The 21,000-nt window shown below is 40.3% G+C and overlaps 2 protein-coding genes across 2 annotated transcripts in view; one reads left to right on the forward strand and one right to left on the reverse strand.

The window, feature by feature from the left end:
• HEMK1 (HemK methyltransferase family member 1) overlaps positions 1–21,000 on the reverse strand; it is a 179,874-nt gene that overhangs the window by 6,430 nt on the left and 152,444 nt on the right. The gene's annotated exons all lie outside the window — the stretch shown is intronic.
• CISH (cytokine inducible SH2 containing protein) lies at positions 11,612–20,982 on the forward strand. Its single transcript, XM_058174008.1, has 3 exons — positions 11,612–12,625; positions 18,260–18,486; positions 19,176–20,982. Exons 1-3 carry the CDS (start codon positions 12,579–12,581, stop codon positions 19,676–19,678), a joined length of 777 nt encoding a protein of 258 aa, XP_058029991.1. The 5' UTR covers positions 11,612–12,578; the 3' UTR covers positions 19,679–20,982.

Consider the following 21,000-nt stretch of genomic DNA (forward strand, 5'->3'; position numbering starts at 1 on the left):
CCCGAAATTCAAATATTTCCTTTCATTTTTATGAATATGGAAATTAAATATTAAAGTTTAATTAGCTAAAGAATGAACTTGAATGTACTACTTCCAAACCATAAATCTGTTTCCCTCATATTCATATAAGCAGCTTATTACTGTACTTTATCAGTAAGTCCTGAGACACAATTAAACCAAAAAATCAAATCTATGCATAATGGAAAGTGTGGCTTTGATACAAAGTGTGGCTTTGATGACAAAAGATTCATGATTATTGGTTTTTGCTTTAAGGAATGTATTCTTCAGTCATTTTTAGAAGAGTTAAATTCTCTATTAAGTATGGTAGAATTTTGCTTTAGTGTCAGACCTGCTTCGACTTAGACATTTAGGAAAGAAAGACTTTCGACTCCATTTAGTTGAAATGATAGGTCTTTTACTAAAGTCAAGCAGTTTTAGCGAAAGAAAAGCTAGATCTGAGTATTCCTGTGCAAAGGTTATATTTTTTCTCTTTCCCTGGTCCTCCCCCTTTGACCAATTCTGTTAAGTCCGGACACGGACAGAGAGGCAGGACGATCATAGTGAAGTAAAACAACTGTTTATTTCAGGCAACAGGAACAACAACAAAATAACTAGGAACTAAGGGCTGCCCGAGGCTGCAGCTCCTTTTACTGTCCAGCCTATCAACCACTAACACTTGTTCATTTTCCCGGGGGGGGGGAATGAACCAATGAGTAATGGCTGATGTAAGACTCCCTCCTAGTTGAATATTCAACAAATTCAATAGTGTCAAATAGTATTCTGTTTTGATGTTTTGGCACCTTTCTGGTGCCTTTTAATGTAGTTTCACATTCCATTCCCATGTGTCCTTGCTGGCTGGTTTATTCCAGTTTGGCACCTCTGGTTCTTGTCAGCTTGTCTCTCCCTCCCTCCATTTGTCTTCCCTATGCTAGCTCAAGCTTAACTTTCCCAAATTCCTCCCCCCTACACCACTTTCAATTTATGGCTGGATGCCAGCGAAGTGAAGATGCTGAAGATGGCAGACCTTATACTTAGTGAGAAATACATGCAAAACATTTCTTGATTGAAATGAGGGGTGTAGAAAACTTCTTGTTCTGAGAATAGAACAGTCTATTTCTTTTCCAGACTCTAGACTTGACGACAGTAGGAGAAAGATCTTGCTAGTGGCTGTTGCTTTGCAGAAGAGCTGCAGGTTACAATACTCTTTCTACTCCTGGGTACAATCTACAATCTACATGAAATTGCTGGATGAGATAATCCAATAGTATGGAATGAGATTTGATCAATATGCAACAATGCCAAATTTTATATCTCCATCCCAGGCTGTTCAAGTGATGTGGTAGAGGATCTTTTTCAGTGTCTAGATTGTGGGGGTTTGGATGGGGCAGTCCATTAAAGTGTGCCACCTTACAAGATCCAGAAAGAGAGATTTCTCTGTCCTTTTACCTTCCCTATGGAACATCCTTCCCCAAAAATGAAATTGGCCTCGGCCAGGTTAACATTTTCTAGGCCCTGAAGATGTGGAGGTATTCCTGCTCTTTAGAGTCTGAGTGTCTGTTGGAGCCTGTGAATTAGTATTATTGCAACATTTGTATCGAGATTTTTATGGGATTTTTAGAAAGATCTCAGCTGCAGATTGTATATTGTTTCCGTTTTTTGTTGCTTTGTGCTGTTTTTTAATTGTTGTTAGCTACCCAGAGTCATTTGTTTGAGATGAACAAATAAATTTATTTAATTTAATCTTGTTTGAGCTGAATAAATAAATCTCTTTAGCATCTGGACAACCTCTGTCCTCTTGTTAAGGTTTCCCAAGAATTTCTACTAAACCTATTATACTAATGCATCATTCATTACATACATGCAAAACTCTTTTTAAGATTAAAAGCTGACCCAAGTCCTCCTGGACAAACAATTTCATCTTAAGCTTTGTTTTTTAAATTCACAATCTATTTTTAGTCTAAGCTGTGGGTAGAGAAATAATATTCCTATACTTCAGTAGCTCTTTTAATCTTTTCAGATTGCAGCATGTTTCATGAACACTTTCATTAACCTTTGGTAAATAAATACTAATAGTCTGTTAAATAAAACACCTAATTCTCTAATAAAGGAAGCAAGGATGTACTTCAAGCTTGTAAGAAACATTGAAGTAATGTTGGAACAGCACATTGAAAGTAATTAAATTAACCTCAGCCACCAGTATGTTTTTAAAAAATTAACCCTGCATGAAGTATCCATGGAGGCAATTCTGATTATTTATATTCAAAATATAACTTTTCTACTCTTGACAATAATAATGATACAGTACTGCAAATGAAAATTTATACTGTCTCTGATTTTCTGAACTGTTCAATTTTATCTAGAAATTTTATCTACCTATAGGGAGATAGCTGCAAGAGAATTGCTAATTTTGAACATAATAGTGAATTCAAAATGTCTGTAGTTATGCAAATCTATACCAGTCTTCCATGTTTGTATAGCATACAGCTTATTGAGATGCTCTAGTGCCATACCTAGTGGTCTGGTGCCATACCAAACTACTGTTACTGAGAAAATAACTTCTTTTGTATATTGTACAGGGAGAAATAATTTCTAGGCAGAGGAATTATTGTAAAATATGCAGATCTTTTCTAGTCTATAAACTGGAAGGTCAAATATGGAGTAAAACTATTTCATTATTTGTTAATGCAGGCATGTGAAAAACTAGATGTTTTGGAGAGGTCTAGCAATTACTTTCTAGATGAGGCTTGACCAATTTAACTTTGATATCTTCCTGGCAAGTGATATTGCTGCTATAAAGAAGCAGAACCATCCCATCTAAAGGACAGAATTCAAGGATGAGCTGAGAACCCAATTTATTTTTTGTCATACTGGTAGCCTGAAGGGGCCTTTTATTATTTATCAAACTTACATCTTTGTGGCTTAAAGCCTTTTGTGTCCAGACTGCTACTGAGCTGGACACAGGTGTGAATCAGCAGAGAAAAAAAATACTTCCAACCCACCAAAAAGGAATAGAGGATGGAGAACAGGCTAAGGTATGGCCTTGAAATGCATTTGTGCTGTTCCCAAGGGCAAATAAGCTATCCAGGTGACTAACCAATACTGTTTTGGGGCAGATGGAGGCAGCATTTTGATTGGCCAAACTTAGGATGCAGGTGTACTGAAGACTAAATCCCTGAAAGAGGATATCACATCCTCAATGGTTGGGGGATGTGCTATAAGAGGAGCTGTAATAAGAGAGAGAGAAATTGCCATGTTTGAGCTTGTGCTACATTGAGGCATCAAGACAGGGGCCATCTTGATTGTGGTAGTTAGAAAGAAACTTTATTCTGGGTGTTGAAATGAACAGATGCCAATTCCTGATCCAGGAGGAGGCAGAAGACACTGGTGGGCTCTTCCCAGGGGGAAGAGAAGAAAATACTCAGACAGAGGGATGTTTCACTCAGTGGTGGGATTCAAATAATTTAACAACCAGTTCTCTGCCCTAATGACCGGCTGGGTGGGTGTGGCCACCTGGTGGGCGTGGCCAGGGGTGGGAGAGGCAGCACTCAGCCTCCTGCACCTCCCAGGGAGCAAAAATGGGTTGTGGGGACACTGCCCCCCCGCGCCCCGTTTTGGGCCTAGTAGGCCTCCCTGCAGTCTCCTGGGAGCAAAAATGGGCCACGGGGGGGCACCGCACTCCCCATGCCCTGTTTTGGGCCTAGTAGGCCTCTCTGCAGCCCCCTGGGAGTGAAAACAGGCCACAGGGAGGCCACACAACACCCCTTGTGCCCCGTTTTGGGCCTAATAAGCCTCCCTGCACTTAACTGGGAGCCAAAATGGAGCACGTGGGGACTCCTGGAAGGGGTGGGGAGGGGAGGGGCAAGCCAGAAATGTAACTACTAGTTCATCCGAACTGGCCCAAACCCCACCACTGGTTTCACCCCAAATCCAAGACAGAAGAGGACTGAGGGGCATGACTCCCTGCAGATGGATGCTGGACTTTGGAGAAATTGCACACTAGGAAGTTCTGGGCAGAAGACCCAGAAAGAGGTATGTCACACAACATACAGAGAGATGCTGACGAGGTCCAAAAAAAAAGCATTATTTTTTATTTCTGTTAGCGAAACATGGGGCGGTGAGAAAGAGGGGGAACTTGGTAGTTATGCTATATTACAGGGGGTTGTTAGCAAATAGCTCAGGAGAGAATAGAAAAAATTACAAATTCTAAAGTTTGGATGCTTATTTTTTTCCCAATCATTCCTGTAAATATACCTGTATATTATAAAAGAAACAAAAAAAGCTTCCATCACTGTTTAGCAATTGTCCTTCTCAAAGACACCTACACATCAGTTATAAAAGAACCTTTAGTCACGCTATGACAATCTTCAGTGTTGATTTATATTTACAAACTCTTTTAACAGTTGCAATAATGTCTTTCCATTGTTGAGATGTTCCTGCATGAAAATATCCAATCATATTAGAATTGTACTCGGTTTATTGTAAGACAAACTAGGGAAGGACTCGTAGAAGTTGACCAAACCTGATAGTATACCCAACCTGTTTCACTCTGCACAAGCCTGGTTTTTCTTTGTACTGCTTCCTTGCCATTCTGCTGCTGCTTCTCCAATCAAGTGGTCAATGCTCTGTTTTGGTACCATTCAACCTACCTCCATCCAGACTCTTCTTCACCTCTCTGCCATTGCTTCTCTCCTGATGGGTGTTCTGACCTAGACTTCCTGAGACACTAAAAAGCACACAATTAATCCCCAAAACCCTCTTTTTATTTCAACTGCTGTGAATTATTATTCATTCACAGCCCGTAATGAGTTTCAAGGAGTTGGTAAAGCGTCTGAGAGAAGACTGCCAAAGCCCTTTGGGATAAGGCTGATAAGCACCCACCTTTATCTCCCTTGACACACTGCCAAAGACCTAATTGGCAATTAGCTTTGCAAGGCATATAGAGCACAGAATCAGAACGGAGCTTCAGAATTTACACCGACCAGCATGAACAAAGTTGCTTCCTGCAAAGACTCACATGCCTTTGCTCCTCCTTTATGTCTTATGAGAGGGGCCAATCATCTCCAAGCCTTACTCCCAAGTCACCCCTTTTTTCTTAACTGTTCTTGCCTTCTGGCAGCTCTGCGCATGTGGACACTGGGAACAGGTTCCCCCTGTTCCTCTGCTTCGCTGACGTCAGACTCTGGAGGCTCCAGAGTCAGCACATAACTCCCAGATGGCTCTGGCCCCATCTCTGCCTCCAACACAGACCCGTCATCTGAGCCTTTCCCCAGATTCCAGGACTGGCCCATGTTCCTCTCCAGCCTCCTCATTGTCCAACTGCCAGCTCCAGCGGACCACAATATAGGGTGCCTGGCTCCCATCATCTCCCCTAGCTGCATCCTGCCTATTTCATGGACATTCTTCCCCATCACTGAAACTGAGGCCTGAGTAAAGGCCTATGGTGATATGTACTTGTGCCTCTACGGATAACTGCCTGCAATTAGATATTGTTTTCACCATACCAAAATTCTTCACTCTGTATAGACCAGGGGTATCAAACTCAATTTCACTGAGGGCCACATCAAGGTTGTGTTTGACCTTGGGGGGCCGGGGTGGGTGTGGCCAGGGTGGGCGTCAACATCACTCATGTCGGGGGTGCCAGCGGTGGTGGCCCAAGCGCTCTACCAGTGAAAAAAAGGCTCCCAAGCTCCATTTTTGGCTGTAACAGCCTCCTGCAACCCTCTGCCAGCGAAAATGCCATTTTCACCGGCAACACAGTGTGGGCCGTTCTTTCACTGTTTCCAGGATGGCCCTGTGGGCCAGATCAAAGCACATCATGGGCCTTGAGTTTTACATCCCTGGTATAGAGGCTTGAAAGGAATTCATGTCTCCATTAATATTCCTCCTTTAGAAGCATATAGAAATATGATGAGGAAACTAATCCAAGACAGATTTAAGCAAATTTAATTTGCTAATGACAAGATTGAGTTGGGAGAAAATTGATAACGTTGGGCTGTTAAAAAGGTACAGGTATTTTCCGGTTTATGACCACAATTGAAGCCAAAGTTTCTATTGCTAAGGGAAACATTAAAAGTGAGTTTTATCTCATTTTACAATCTTTCTTGCCACAGTTCTTAGGTGAATCACATGGCCCCAGGACACTGCAACCATCATAAATACGTGTCAGTTGCCAGGCATCCAAATGTTGACCATGGGGATGTTGCAATAGTCGTTAAGTTTGAAAAATGATCATAAGTCACTGTTTCAGTACCACTGTCATTTTGAATGATCACTAAATGAACTGTTGTAAATTGGGGATTATCTGTACCACTCAGGCATAGAGTCCAAAGCAGTAACTTGGAAAGACTTCTAGTTTTACCCCATCCAAGTCAGTTCATTGAAGGAGAGAGAGCCTTGTTGTCATCTGCCAGCAGCCTGCGGAGCTGGCAACGGAATTGGACAGTGATGAGGCAGAGGTGAGGCCAGGGCCATCGGGGAGTGAGGCGTGGCCTCCAGAGCCTCATAGTAGTGAGGCAGAGGAACAGGAGGAGCCTGTTGCTAATGCATGCATGAGAAGAGCTGCCAGAAGGCAAGAGCAGCTCAAGCAAAACGGACGACTCGGGAGTAGGGCCAAGAGATGATTGGCCCCTCCCATAAGGCTTAAAACAGACCAGTAATGCCGTTTGGGTTTTGCCGGAAAACAACGTTGATAGCTTCATCTTCTGCTTCGTCTACGTCTTGGATTTATTTTTGTGACTTCTGAATGTTTCCCAAGAAAGGCCTTTGGCAGTTTGTCTAATTGGACCAAGGTTTGTGATAGGACTGAGGAATTTGTGTTGGGAGGAATTCGTTTTGAGTTGAATGACGCTGGGAATGAAGTAATTCTCAGCTGTTTGAATAAAGTATGTTTGCTTTTTCACGGACTGAGTTTCCTACTACCTACTTGGGTCTGGGTGACAACAAGCCTTCTTCAGAGATGAGACAAGTGGAGTGGGGAAGGGGACATGCAAGGAGAGAGGTCAGAATTCAGCATATACCTAGGATAAGTTTAGTGGCTCAGGTAACACATGGCGGGATCAATTTATAATGTAACAGTGGTGGGTTGCCCCCGGTTCAGACCGGTTCTATAGAACCAGTAGTAAAACCAGCGGGAGGCTCCGCCCACTGACCCAAATGTCATCAAAACTCTCCTGCACATGCTCAGAAGACAGCACGCACAGGCACAATGCAAACCAGTAGTAAAGATAAGTAGAAGCCACCCCTGTAATGCAACAGCAGAGATAATGTCAGGGTTGGGACACAAGGCTGTAAAACAAAAACAACAAAATGAAAGTTCAAAATAGAAAATTAGATTGGAAAGGAAGATTAATAATTTACAAATGGATGTTAGTAATTTGAATAATTTGCAGGCAAGAATATGAAAATGTTTACCAAAATGATATAACCTAAGAGAATTAAAAAAGACTCAGAATAATTTTTTTTAAAAATTGAGTCTTGGCAATTTTTTAAAAAATGAATGATACGAAGGTAGAAAAAAACCAATTTGATAAAAACAGCAGTTTTTTTTTAAAGAAAGCATTTGTTTTATAAAACATTGCTGGAACACACTACAAACATAGACTTAACCCTGATAAAGATAAAATATTAAAATTTTGGAGTGTTATTTAGGATAACCAATAATAAAGATCAACATGGATAATGGAGATTGAGAAATGCATTAGATCAGTAAAAATAGATAATGTAGTCATAACATAAAAATGATTAAACAGCAAACAAAAGATATTAAGTAGAGTGCATCAGGAAATGATGAACTACATGGATTTTGGCTTAAACATCTGATGACTTTCCATGAAAGATTGGCTACTTGGTTTAATGAAATATTACAGATTAAAAGCATTGAAGAATAGATAACAATTGGTACATTTTAATAAGCCAAAGAGAAGCAGGGCCATTAAGTTTTCTACTCGTAAATTAGCAACAAAAGTTAATTGCCCAAATTGATTAGGAACAAATGATCAAAATATCCTACAGTAAAAGGCTCCACTTAACAGTATCGCAGGTTGAAAACCTGTTTCTTTTATGCTTTGACCAGTAGGTGGTGACACTTTGTTTTGAAATCCTGAATGGATTGTTTAAGAATAATCCCTAGCTCTCCTTTTTTTGAGCTTTCTGGCAATGCTACTTTGAGCTTCTCAGAAGGTTGATAATAAAATCTATTTCTAATGACATTTGTTTGAACTATTGACTACAATTGTAATGTATTAAAAATATGGAAGATTTTATTCCTTTCTAAGTTTGACTTCATCGGGCAATGTAGCACAAAAAGCAGCAAATAAAGAAATAAATAATTCCAAAGTAAACCAGATCTTTTTTCATTTTGAAAAAGAAGACAGCACACTGGAAAAGGTAGTAAGTAAACAATCAGGTTATGAGAGTATACTTGACAACTTGGGTCATCCAATGGTGCAGGTAATTCCCAAATCACATTGTTCTCTGCACCAGGTATTGAAACAAATACAAAATTGAACTAAAATCTGTTACAAAATCTGACACTGCCATTTCATTCTGCTTGATGAACACAAAAGCTTGCATTCTTTAATTAGTGCCACCAGAAGGTAGGAGGTTTCAAAATCAGATAGGAATCTACTCTGAAAATAACAACAAAGTTGAGTTTTCATTAGATCTACTAAAGTTTCAGCTGTAATCAGTACTGATGTCTGGATTTATAAATACTCCACTTGTACTTAGAAAAGTCATTTTTTCAGATTTTTACTTCTAAATGGCACTTGATGACATGCCTAGAAAATATACAAAGGCAACACTTTTTTTTCTATCCATAATTAACTGGGATGATCATAACACTTAAAGCACAATACATTTAAAACTCAAAATATCTACTTTGAAATGAAAACTGTGATTGGAAGTTATGTTGAGGTTGCAAATACATTGCAGTTGCAGAGCTTGTAATTAAATTCACACAGACCCTTCTCCAACTGATTAGTCAGATCTTTTTCTTTTAGTGTGAATATTAAAAAAAGCCCACAAGCTAATTTGCTATCTAATTGAGGTTAAGAGAAAAGAGCCCCCAAATAGAGCTCCAGAAAATAGTAAAGCTCTCTTATATTCTGGTTACATAATCATTCTATGCTGCCAGTTTGAGTTCAATAATAAATTGTTGAACAACTAATCTCCAAGGTCGATCTGGCCATACTAAGTCATCTCTGTTCTAGTTTATGAGAATATCTGGTGTTTAACTAGTTAAATAACATTAACTCATACTACTCTAATATTTTCTTACAGTCCAAAATCAATATAAAGAAAATTAATAAGCTGAAAAGATACGGTATCTTTACTGGTGCAAACAGCTGATTACCACATTTCAATAATGGACCCTCTTCTAGGGTAGGTTAAATAAGGATCAGAAGATTTTAGGATCTAAAATGATCCTATGATGTACATTGGTTGCAGCCATTATTTCCCATCTGACTATATAAGTGGTGTATCTCTATATTTATATTACAGAGTCAGAGAAACATGCATATTTACAGACATTTCAGGCAAAACAGGCTCCATTTACATACAACAGCTTGTCTCACAGCACAGGACTCTGTCTGGCAAAGCTTACCTCATTAATCATAGTTCTCCTACTTACTTGTACAAGATTATTCACTATTTTTCTTCCAAAGTTTAGTTTCTAGTTATGGAATTTAAATCCGTGCTCCATGGACCTGGACCAGGGGTGAAATCCAGTAGGTTCTGGCAGGTTCTGGACAACTGGTAGTGGAAATTTTGAGTAGTTTGGAGAACCAGCAAATACCATCTCTGGCTGGCCCCAGAGTGGGGTGGGATTGGAGATTTTGTAATATCCTTCCCCCCTCCCCGGAGTGGAGAGGGAATGGGGATTTTATAGTATCTTTCCCCTGGGGTGGGGTGGGGTGGGAATGGAGATTTTGCAGTATCCTTCCCCTGCCACGCCCACCAAGCCACACCCACAGAACCAGTAGTAAAAAAAATTGGATTTCACCACTGAACTGGACCCATAAAATAGACAGTTCTCCACAAACAGAAATATTTTGATCCCAAGCTATGCTGGACACTGAAACTATTACCATTACCCTCATCTCCAAGGTTTCAGATTGTAGTTTGCTATGTGATCCTGTGTGACAGGCACATTTGGAAGTGACTATTGTCTTGGAATCCCTGAAAACTGACTTGTTAATAAAAATTAACATTAAAAGGAAAACAGTATCCTATTATATAAGAACTGTTAATCATTCACACATAGTAAATATCTAACTTCCACATCAGGGAGATTGGAACTCACAATCCCATGAAAAACAACTAAACACTTCACAGTCGTAGCAATTTACATAGTAGCAATTTACTTTATGGAATCTACAACAGACCTACTTTTGAAGCACCCATCCCATACTTCAGCCATTCTTAAACACTTGGACTCAATCACTCCTTTCCCCGCTTTTGAATACTGTCAAAATCCCTTCAAAATCCAGGGTCTTGTTTTTACACAAGAGTCTTAACAGCAACAATCCTTTACCAGAATTTGCCAGAAACTATTTCACTTGTTTTCCTAAATTAAGTGATAAAGTATAATCCCTTTCAATTTCTTCAAAAACAACAACAACAAATTTAAGAATTGTGGCCTTGAACATTGAAGAGGAGCTGAGAGGAAATTCTTGTGGTTTTTAGTATGATTTGAGGAAGAATGTCCTGCCAGAAGTCCAGCTAGGAAACTGGAGGAATCCTTTTTGAGAATCCTGCCTTGGAATGCAGGAAGTCATTGGAATTGGGAAGAAATAGGCTGGCAGCGTATAGAGTCGGCAACGACTAGCACATATGTGCGAGGGGAACCTTTACCTTTACCTTTAGGCTGGCATATTTTGCCTCACAACCAATTGTCCTTGAATTGCACGCTGGACTACACATAGTGCAGGGTCATAGAATTGTCCTGTGGTGCACCATACTGAATTTCTGGGATGCCTGGAGATAAAATAGCTTTAAGGTTCCGCTGTGAATGAGCTCCTACAAGTTAGGAGGGTAGGGCTATCATTCCTCATTGTTTTTCTCAGAAATCCCCAATACATTCACTTTCACGTATACCAGCTCCCGAATTATTCTAGCATGTTCATCCCTTCCTGGTTTTTCATCGTTTTTAAAGATAAAAGGACACATGAAAATAAACGCTGGATGTATTCCTAAAGAGAAGGGTGCGTTTTATGCCTTTGGAAAGGCAGGAAAGGGGGGGGGGCTGCTTTTCACCAGCATCTCTTCGCTGCAATGTCTCCATCCCGCCAGAAAGTCTGGCATTTATTTATTATTTTTGTTACAACTTAGAACAATGGATGCCCGAAAAATTTATGCCCAATTAAGAAAAGTTTGCAGAGGTGGGAGGAAGGCTGTCAGCCCTAAAGAAGCAGCCTTTGTTCTCCTGATGGTCGGCTCCGTTGTTGCCCTCCCCGATCAGACTTTTTGCCTTCGGGCGGCGGCCGCAGGAGAGTCAGCGCCCACCTTCCCGGGCCACATGGCGAGCGTGCGCCTCGAGGCTTTCTGCTGATTTCAGCTCCCCCCGCCCCCCCATCCCCCCCCCTCCCGCTCTTTCCTGGGACCCAGCACCGGCCTGCGGGTTTCTCACTAACCCTGCTGGGCCTGGGTAACTGCAGCATCGCGCGTCATTCGCTCCCGATTGGCGGGCCTTCGGTCGTCCGGCCCTGCCCTCCTTCACTCCGATTGGCAGAAGGAAGGGAGCCCGCCCCGCTTTCCTGGAAAGTTCTTGGAAATCTATCAAAGGTATTTCCTTGAACTGAGCGAACGAGCGGAGGCAGCGCTGAATTAAAACGACAAAACACGCAAGTTTTCAAACCATTCGGCGCAGATCTTCCGAACGCGCTTCCCTTTCCACCCGAGGGATGCGTCTTTTTGAGGGAGGGGGGGAGGATCATTTCTGACCTTAGGGGACCGCAAGCCTGAAACGAAGGTGCCTCGAACGGCCCCTTCTATTTATACTTGCCTTTCTTTTTTGTCGGTGCCTGTCGGAACACTAATGTGAATACAATACAATTCCAAGAATCCACCGCTTCCTGGAATAGATTAATCGGGCGCAAACAAAAGATTACGGAGTAGTGCTTCTCCCCTTCCGCTCCCCGCGATCCGCATTTCTTCAAGGGCCGGCGTCGAGGCTGCTGGGCGTCCGCTCGGCTCTCCTCCCCGAAGTTTTTTGTTTTACGCGGGGAGAGATTATTTATTCAGACAGGTATTTATTATTATTATTTTTAATTCTAGTTTTTTATTCGCGGCGACTTTCCGCGCCGCCGAGGAGATTGGTTTTTAAAGTGAACTTATTGCCCACGTTTTAAAGCTCGGCCGGAGGAGAAGAGCGACTACGACCCCGCGCATTTTTCTGCTGGTAACTTGGTGCGGGGAAGATTGCTCTGGAGGTACCCGCAGCTTGTTTTCTCTGGGCGATTCTTGAGTGCGTTTCACAGAAAGTTTGTTGGGACACTTTTGGATTTCTGGTAGCTTGCGGACGGACTGTGTGGGAACAAAGAAGAAGCGCGGCTTTCCCCCGTTTCTCTGAGGATTTGATGCTCTTTCCTGAATCTTGGCGTGACATGATCCTCTGCGTTCAAGGGTAAGTTTCCTTACAAATAATGACTTTAAAAAAACACACACACACATGCACACAAGTGGAATCTTCTTAAAAGCTTGTTCCGAAGTCAGTCCTGTTTTCAGTGACAGTTTACTCCAGCTCCCTAGGAATACACAAGAAAAGGACGGAATATGGATTCTCTTGCCCTGTTTTTTGTTTGTTTGTTTTTGTAAAATTGTGGGCTTTTATTCAAATCAGTGGCTCTGATGGTCATTTCTAACCTATCAAGAGTCTTCACATTTTCTGTACTTTTTCATGTAAAGCGAAGCGGGTAGTGACTAGCTGTGTGCACCACCAACCACTTTTAGAGAGCTTTGAAAAGGAGCATTTATTAGGTAGTTATAAAGAAATAGAACAATAAAAAGGCCTTCCCATATGTGAAATGTCTTTAAATCTAACTGAGCTGAAAAGAAGGTGGGGCAACCATCAAGAAAAAGAGAATTCCAGATCTGAACTGGGCCAGAGCACTTTGCTTTGAATAGCAGAAATACCTGATTTGAAATGCTAAACCATTACGTTCTTTGTTAGGATACACAGATCATGAAAGTGGATAATAGACGAGTACATATGCATATGTGCAAGAGAAGTCAAACTTAACAACGCTTACATGTTTGTTTCAGTGTGACTATTCATTAGTCAAGGCCATTGAACCAACTTATAAATGAACTTGTACAGAAATACTGCCCTTAGGACTAACTGGGTCTTTTTTACCTTCAGGTTTTTTGCCTTCAGGTTTTTTTCATCTTTTTCAGGTTCTTCTCTTACTATTATAAATGTTTCTAATCACGGATCCTGTGTATTTATATGTTTACCCAGCTTAACATTTATTGTTCCTTCAGGTCATTTATAAACAAAATAATTACATTGGTTCATTGACTCTTATATGGCAGGTCCAACAAACTACTAAAAGTTGTTGGCCATTTAAAGCTGTTCTAAATATTATATTAGTATTTTTTTTTATTTCTTAAAGTTTACAAAAATTGGACTTTTCCTTTGGGCTTTTGTTTTATTATCATATTAGACATACTGCAATCACATTGTTTGTTTTTTATGTTTGGAATCCACGTTATGCTTTTTATACTATATCTGCTTCTGAATTAATGCTGGATTAAAGTTATAGATTTATACACACCATCCTGCAAACACTAAGATCAATTATATCAGGCTTACTTAGGCATGTATTGTAAAGTTGTATTTTAATTGTGGTAGTAGTTATGTTAGTAGAAGGAGTTACATGATTTCTGTATGTCCCTCTCTTGCTTCACTATTTAATTGCTTCTTGAGCTAATGTATCACTTTGGATGTGTTGCACTCTGTAGAGCTGAGTTTCTCAACTTTGGCCATTTAAGATGTGTAGATTTCAGTTCCCAGAATTCCCCAACCAACATGGCTGGCTGCAGAATTCTGGAAATTGAACTCCAGACATCTTAAAATTTTCAACGTTGAGAAATACTGCTCTGGAGTGACACACAGTACAGAAACCCCAGTATCGTATCACAGTGAAAATGAGAATGGCCTAGTAACCTCCAGTAAACTTTCTAGCTGCACTGGGATTTGAATTTGAATGTTTTTAACACCAACTTTGCCAACTGCACAAAGCTGGTGTACACACTTTTCTGGTTCTGTCAATCTTCAACTTGACAGTTCTGTTTATTATTCAGCAGCTTGTCCTGAAGCTGTTTTGGCTGCTGTGGAGTCTTCCCCTGGAAGATGCTCTTACTCTGGGTGCATAATTCAGTATTGATAGTCACTGTGTCATATAGTTGAACTCATGATGTTAACCTACAACTCTAGGCAGTCTCTTTCATATTCCCAGGGGATGCTTCTGCATATACAATTTCCCTCTCACAACTTTGTTATGTCCTGCCATTTAATGAAGAACAAATCTGCTGTTTCCCTTTCCTCCTCCTTTCCCCCACCAAGGAACCAACCCCCGCTATGATCCCAAGGGGGATCATTGCTTGCAGCATATAGATCAAACAAACAAGAAACATCTTATTTAAGCCCCTCACCCAAAAAATAATTAAAATGAACTTGTAACTAGTTTGGTTTTAGGAATAATACAACTTTTAACTCCCTTATTTGACAGTTACATGAGCAAACAAGAGGCTCTCTGCTCTCACTAGTTATCCAGAAGAGTTTTTACTCAGCGAATCCCCAGCCAAGAAATTTATTCACTCAAGAAAATAAGATGGTTTACAATGGCATGTGCCCTCTTCTCTTCTTGGCAAGGAAGCCCTGAGATTGCCAGTGCAAGCCACACTACTTGCCTCATTAATCGTGGGAGTGAGACAATATAATTACTTCGTTTTCCACTTGTTCATGACTATGAACATTCATTTACAGAGCAGCAATAGTGATGGAAAGAAAAGTGACTTTAAATGGTGTACATGAAGAGTCCATGTTGGGGGAGAGGGAGAACAAATGGCACTGAAAAACCAATGATAAGAGCAGATTCAGGATTCTTCTAGTTCCTTTCTTCTGCTCCTGAAATATTAGATGTTAAGGAAATAGAGGAAGATTTCATTGAAAGATGTGTCTTTGTAACCTTTACAGCTTTAGGTATTTATATAGGCCAGTGGTGAAATCCAATTTTTTTTACTACCAGTTCTGTGGGTGTGGCTTGGTGGGCGTGGTTTGGTGGGTATGGCAGGAGAAGGATACTGCAGAATCTCCATTCCCACCCCATTCTGCGGCCAGCCAGAGGTATAATTTGCCAGTTCTCCGAACTATTCAAAATTTCCACTACCGGTTCTCCAGAACCTGTCAGAACCTGCTGGATTTTACCCCTGATATAGGCTTATAGAGTATCAGCAGTAAATGGAGTCTATACTGAATAAAAAAGTCTAGATGTCTGAAATAGACCAAAGTGTTATAGAGGATTAATAAGAGGAAAAAGTTACATTTTGTCTCTGATATACCATTTGTTCAGACTATAAGATGCACTGTTGTATAAGACGTACCAAGATTTTGAAGCAGTAAGCAAGAAAATCCCAAATTCCCAAAGATCCTAGGAGTAGCAGCAGTGATCTTCATGGGTTATCCTTTGTAGGATTATTTGAGGATTAGTGATGGTCTTTCTGAAGAAATAGTCTGGAAACCTTTCATCCCTACTGTTTATTTTGTTGACTCATTTGCAAAACAAACAAACAAAAACCCTCCCAGATTTATGTCTTGTTTTTTTCCCTATGTATCATACCCACTTTAGAGAACTAAAGCTAGAGAGATGTGTGTTTGTGTGTGTAAGAGAGAGACCTAATTGCTCGAGTCAATGTAGATCAGGGATGTCAAACTCAAGACCTGTAGGCTGCTTAGATCTGGCCCGCGGGGCTGCCCTGAAAGGTGGGGACAGCGAAGGACCAGCCCGCAGTGCCTTTGCCAGCAAAAATGGAGCTGGGGGGGGCATGCGTGGCCCCTGCAAGCTCCATTTTTGCTGGCAGAGAGTTGCAGGAGGCCGTCGCAGCCAGAATGGAGCTTGGGAGCCCATTTTTGCTGGCAGAGCAAAAGGCGCCCCCAACACAAGTGACGTCGAGCTGGCCGCAGCCACCCCAGCTCCCCAAAGTCAAACACAACCCTGATGTGTCCTTCAATGAAATCAAGTTTGACACCCCTGATGTAGATACTTTTCCAAAAATCGGCAACAGAATCAGTAATAGAAGAATTCTTCTGAATAGAAGAATCAGAAATAAATAATTAACCCAATTAGGATACTGAATACAGATACTATTTCTTAAATGGAAAGAAATCTATACCAAGTTTGTGGACACAAGTTGAATTTCAGTGTGTAGCATTTTAATTATTCCAGATTTTATCTATAGGTTGATTTTTAATCACATTTGTCATCTCCTTTCTCACTAGACATCAGGAAGTGTTTTCTAGAAGTGATTTTTGAGTTCTCATTTTCCATTTCCATTTTAGTGAGTTGAAAAATGCTTATTGGTCAGGAAATGATAAAATTTAATTTTTTAATAAAAAAGTTTTCCGTTCCTAATAGATGGTTTTACTTTATTTCTGCTTTTTCTTGACCCATAGTTGAACTTGAGTATTAAACTGGAATGATTGCAGAGGAAAGAAAAAAGCTGAACAGAGGATAGGAAAAGAAAATAGGAGAAAGCATAGCTTAGAAATTTAACTTTAACCCCTGTTTTCATTGGTAACTTATTCATATTGCAATTGCACACAATCAGTACTGGGGTATTATTTTAACTATTCAAAAGAGAAACTATATACTGTAAGCAAAGCAGAAAGGTATAAGTTACTTGTGGGGCCGCTAAGGTTGAATGATAAGTAAACTGGGGGAGTGAATGATCAAATTTCTACTAATGGAAATATTTCCAGTTTTGTGAGCAGTTGAAAATAATTGTTAATGCATTTATCAGGTAGGTGAGAAAGCGCCAGTAGCAAAATACAACTGTGTGAAAGTCTTTTGAAATTCATAATACCCAAGAATATTCTGTTACATCTTAAAGTTACAGATTGGCATAGTGTAAAAAATGCTTCTTTAAAATACTAAAGCAGTTTCACACGATCTGGAATGTTCAAGTGGCTCCTTAAAAGTCACCACATGGCAATGTGTTTGCCTGAAACCAGATTGTCAAGCATTCAGCTGCCAAGAGAGCCAAGTGCTCCTCCATAAGGTTGAATGTTTGAGGATTGACAGTGGTCACCTGGATTGGATGGTACAGGAGACAAGCTGTTCATGTAGTTGGAGCCATCATAGGGTTATCACGGTACAAAGGAGGCCTATATAAATGGCCTGTAAATTGCCATTTCATATCATCCCACAGGAGAACCCTTTGATCTTCATCTTTCATTTACACTCTACTAAATAGACACATTTATTTTCATACCAATTTTTGGAGGGAATCCTTCCAAACACCAGTATATCAATCATAATGTTATACTTCCTTATAAAATTAAATTTAGGGGATTATCTTAAAATTGCAGAGAAACTAACATCACTGGAAAGTTCCATTGACCTAAATGGAATATCCTTTGGAGGAAATACGCATAACCCTGCACAGAGGGAAACCAGGATAATATAAAATACAGGATGATAGCTTAGCATAGAGATATTTTTTGACTTCATAGCTGGCTCACACATGTTCCTACATTTGTTATTGTGAATAATAAATTTACTGATTGTCTGATTCAGGTAAGATAGTTTTTTAAAAATCAGTAACTTTAAAATATAGGAAACAAAGAATTTTAAAAAATTCCTGGGAGGGTGGAGTGTTTTCTAAGAATCTGCATTGTGTTTTTTCTTTATCTGTTTGTAGTACCGTACTTGCAAAGCATCAAGATGGATTTTTAAATTTTATCCAAATTTTACCTATTGGAAAATACTAAAACACTGTCTCATTTTAAAAATGAAAGGACTGATAAGCGAAAAACTTCTGTAAGCCTAAAAAGAGCAAAGAATCCTGAGCCGTTGCCTTCTTTGCTTTGCTTTAAATGGGTTGCTGCCATGAATACAGTTGCCTTGTTTGTGGAAATGAACTCTAATGTAACTGTACAGTTCAGTATATGTGTTCTCAAAAACACAAAAGATGTTGTGCTCAGCGATACATCTGTTTCATCCCGAAAAGGAATAATCCAAAATGCTCTTCTTTCCAGATCCTATCCTTTGGTATCAGAGGAGAAACTCCGGAGGCTACCTGTTGCAGGCCTTGCAGTGAATGTGTCAGAACAGGTCATGCAGCCTCTGTCAGTCACATCCTTCCAAGAACAGTCTGCCCCTCCCTTGGTAATGCCCAGACTTGAAAGCAACTCACCTCAAACACGAGACCCAGAGGAGGATCTGCTGTGTATTGCCAGAACGTTTTCATTTCTGAGAGAATCTGGTAAGGATCCAATTCGTACTTTTGACTCTTGGAATAAGCACTTATTGTATATTGTTAAAGTGCCCACTTCCTGGCTGCTGAGGAAAGTATCTATATCTCAAGGGTGAAATCCAGCAGGTTCTGACAGGTTCTGGGGAACTGGTAGCGGAAATTTTGAGTAGTTTGGAGAACCGGCAAATACTACCTCAGGCTGGCCCCAGAGAGGGGTGGGAATGGAGATTTTGTAATATCCTTCCCCTGCCATGCCCACCAAGCCCACAGAACCGGTAGTAAAAAAAAAATTGGATTTCACCACTGCTATATCTCCTTTAGGGCAGCCTGGATTTTAAACAGCAGAATTGCCAAAAGGCAAAATTACTCCCCAATATAGTTATCTGGGGCTACAATTCTGTAGCTCTTTGTCTGCAAACAAGCCCTACTTAACTCAGGGACACTTCCACAGCTCCTTGAATATATCATCCCAAAGCTGACTTCATAAATGTAAATATTTGTGATACTTCCCCTTATGATAGTGATTAAACAATATTACTTAGGAAGGGAGTGTAACTGCCACTTGAGTTCACAAATATACGTATGTATATATATTAATAAAATAGAAGATGACTCAATCAATAAATGTTTCTTTTTCTTTTTCTTTAAATGAATAGTTTGTCCTTCTTATCCATGTCTTTTCTGGGATTTTCTTCTAGGTTGGTATTGGGGTTCTATTACAGCCAACGAAGCCAAGCAGCAGCTCCAGAAGATGCCAGAGGGGACTTTTCTGGTACGGGACAGTGCTCATCCCAGCTACCTGTTCACGCTATCCGTAAAGACCAACAGAGGCCCTACCAACGTACGCATTGAATACGCCGATAGCAAGTTCCAGTTAGATTCCAATTGCCTCTCCAAACCTCGGGTTTTGGCCTTCCCAGATGTGGTTAGTCTCATCCAACATTATGTTCTTTCTTGTACTGTGGAGAGCAAGAGTGATGCTCCCTACCCGCCTCCCATGCCTTTGCCTCCCCCACAAAAGGAGATGATAGCATCAGCAGTACACCTGAAGCTCATCCGGCCGCTCAGCCGCAAGGACATTGCCCCCAACCTGCAGCACCTCTGCCGACTACAGATCAATCGATGCACTGGAAAGACAGACCAATTGCCTCTACCAAAGAGAATGAAGGACTATTTGAAGCAGTATCCTTTTCAACTTTAAAGGCAGCCAATCTGACTGGGACAAGCAACCGAAATGATGTTGAAAAACATCCAATTCTGGCAACAGATTGACTTTGATCCATTGATGAGGTTATGTTCTTAAGTGGGCACAGTATATTAAACTGCCAAAGGAAGAGACTGTTTTTCCCATCATCCTCTCCCTTATTTTTCTCAGTTACCTAAATTCATTCTCATGCCATGGAGGTGGCAGTATGCACAAGGTACACAAATCCAAGGCCAAAAGCTCAAGGAGGCACTTCTCTTCTTTGTCTGCAGAAAGGAACTACTCTTGGCATGTGCAAACTACTTGAATTGGCAGAATTGCGCCAGGAATGTTCAAGCCTCAGAACTGTATTATTTATTCCCATGGTACTCTTTTTTTCTTTTGCTATTTCCGAGTACATATAAATTGAATATCCTTCTTTTACTTTTGCAAGCATAATAATAATGATAATAATAACAGTAACAGAGTTGGAAGGGACCTTGGAGGTCATCTAGTCCAACCCCCTGCTCATGCAGGAGACCTATACTAGGGATTCAAACTGCCGAACTGCCGACCTTTGTGATCGACAAGCTCAGTGTCTTAGCCACTTGAGCCACCTAATCAGGCAAATTATTTAAAGATGGGCTCAAATCATAACTTATGTAAGTTCATTTTGCAGTAGTTCATTATGGACTTGAATGAAGTCTCCTGGCCATTCTATACTCTATAACCTGTCTTGATGTATTCATACTCAGATATAAGATAAATATATTGGAAGTGTATAAAAGGTTGATTCCAGTTGCAATCAACATCCAGACTTCAGTTCCCATTAGATTGACAAAGAGATAAACTTATTCAAGCTTTTTGAGCTTGGATTAGTAAACCCTCTGTTCTCTCCCTTTTTGAAGAGGCTATTCCTAATTTGAATCAGTTAAATCCAAATGATTTTTTGTTAAAATTACACGGTGAAGATGCCTACGTATCTGTCTTATGAAGCATAACATTGTCCTTGGAGAAATGGTCACACCCTAAAAGTTCATTTCTGTAGCATTTTGTTTATATCTTTTGGAGGGAAAATTCAGGAAATGGGCCATTTTTCTCCTATTACCATATTGTTAGCTGAAATATTAACTCACATTACTGCTGTATTAGCACAAAGGAGCTTCAGGGAGAACACAATACTGATACATTATTTACGACCATTTTTGCTTGTGAGTACCGTATATACTCGAGTATAAGCCGAGTTTTTCAGCACATTTTTTGTGCTGAAAAACGTCCCCTCGGCTTATACTCGGGTCTATACGGCTTATACTCGAGTTTTTTTTTTTAAGCCTCGCTTA

The sequence above is a fragment of the Ahaetulla prasina genome, chromosome 2 (genome assembly GCF_028640845.1).
Source record: "Ahaetulla prasina isolate Xishuangbanna chromosome 2, ASM2864084v1, whole genome shotgun sequence".
NCBI classification, from domain to species: Eukaryota; Metazoa; Chordata; class Lepidosauria; order Squamata; family Colubridae; genus Ahaetulla; species Ahaetulla prasina.

Excerpts from the sequence above, each read along its gene's own strand:
- CISH (XM_058174008.1), top strand. The coding sequence starts at position 12,579 with ATGCTCTTTCCTGAATCTTGGCGTGACATGATCCTCTGCGTTCAAGG. Across the intron at positions 12,626-18,259 it reads ATGATCCTCTGCGTTCAAGG|ATCCTATCCTTTGGTATCAG; the intron begins GTAAGTTTCCTT and ends TCTTCTTTCCAG. Across the intron at positions 18,487-19,175 it reads TTCATTTCTGAGAGAATCTG|GTTGGTATTGGGGTTCTATT; the intron begins GTAAGGATCCAA and ends ATTTTCTTCTAG.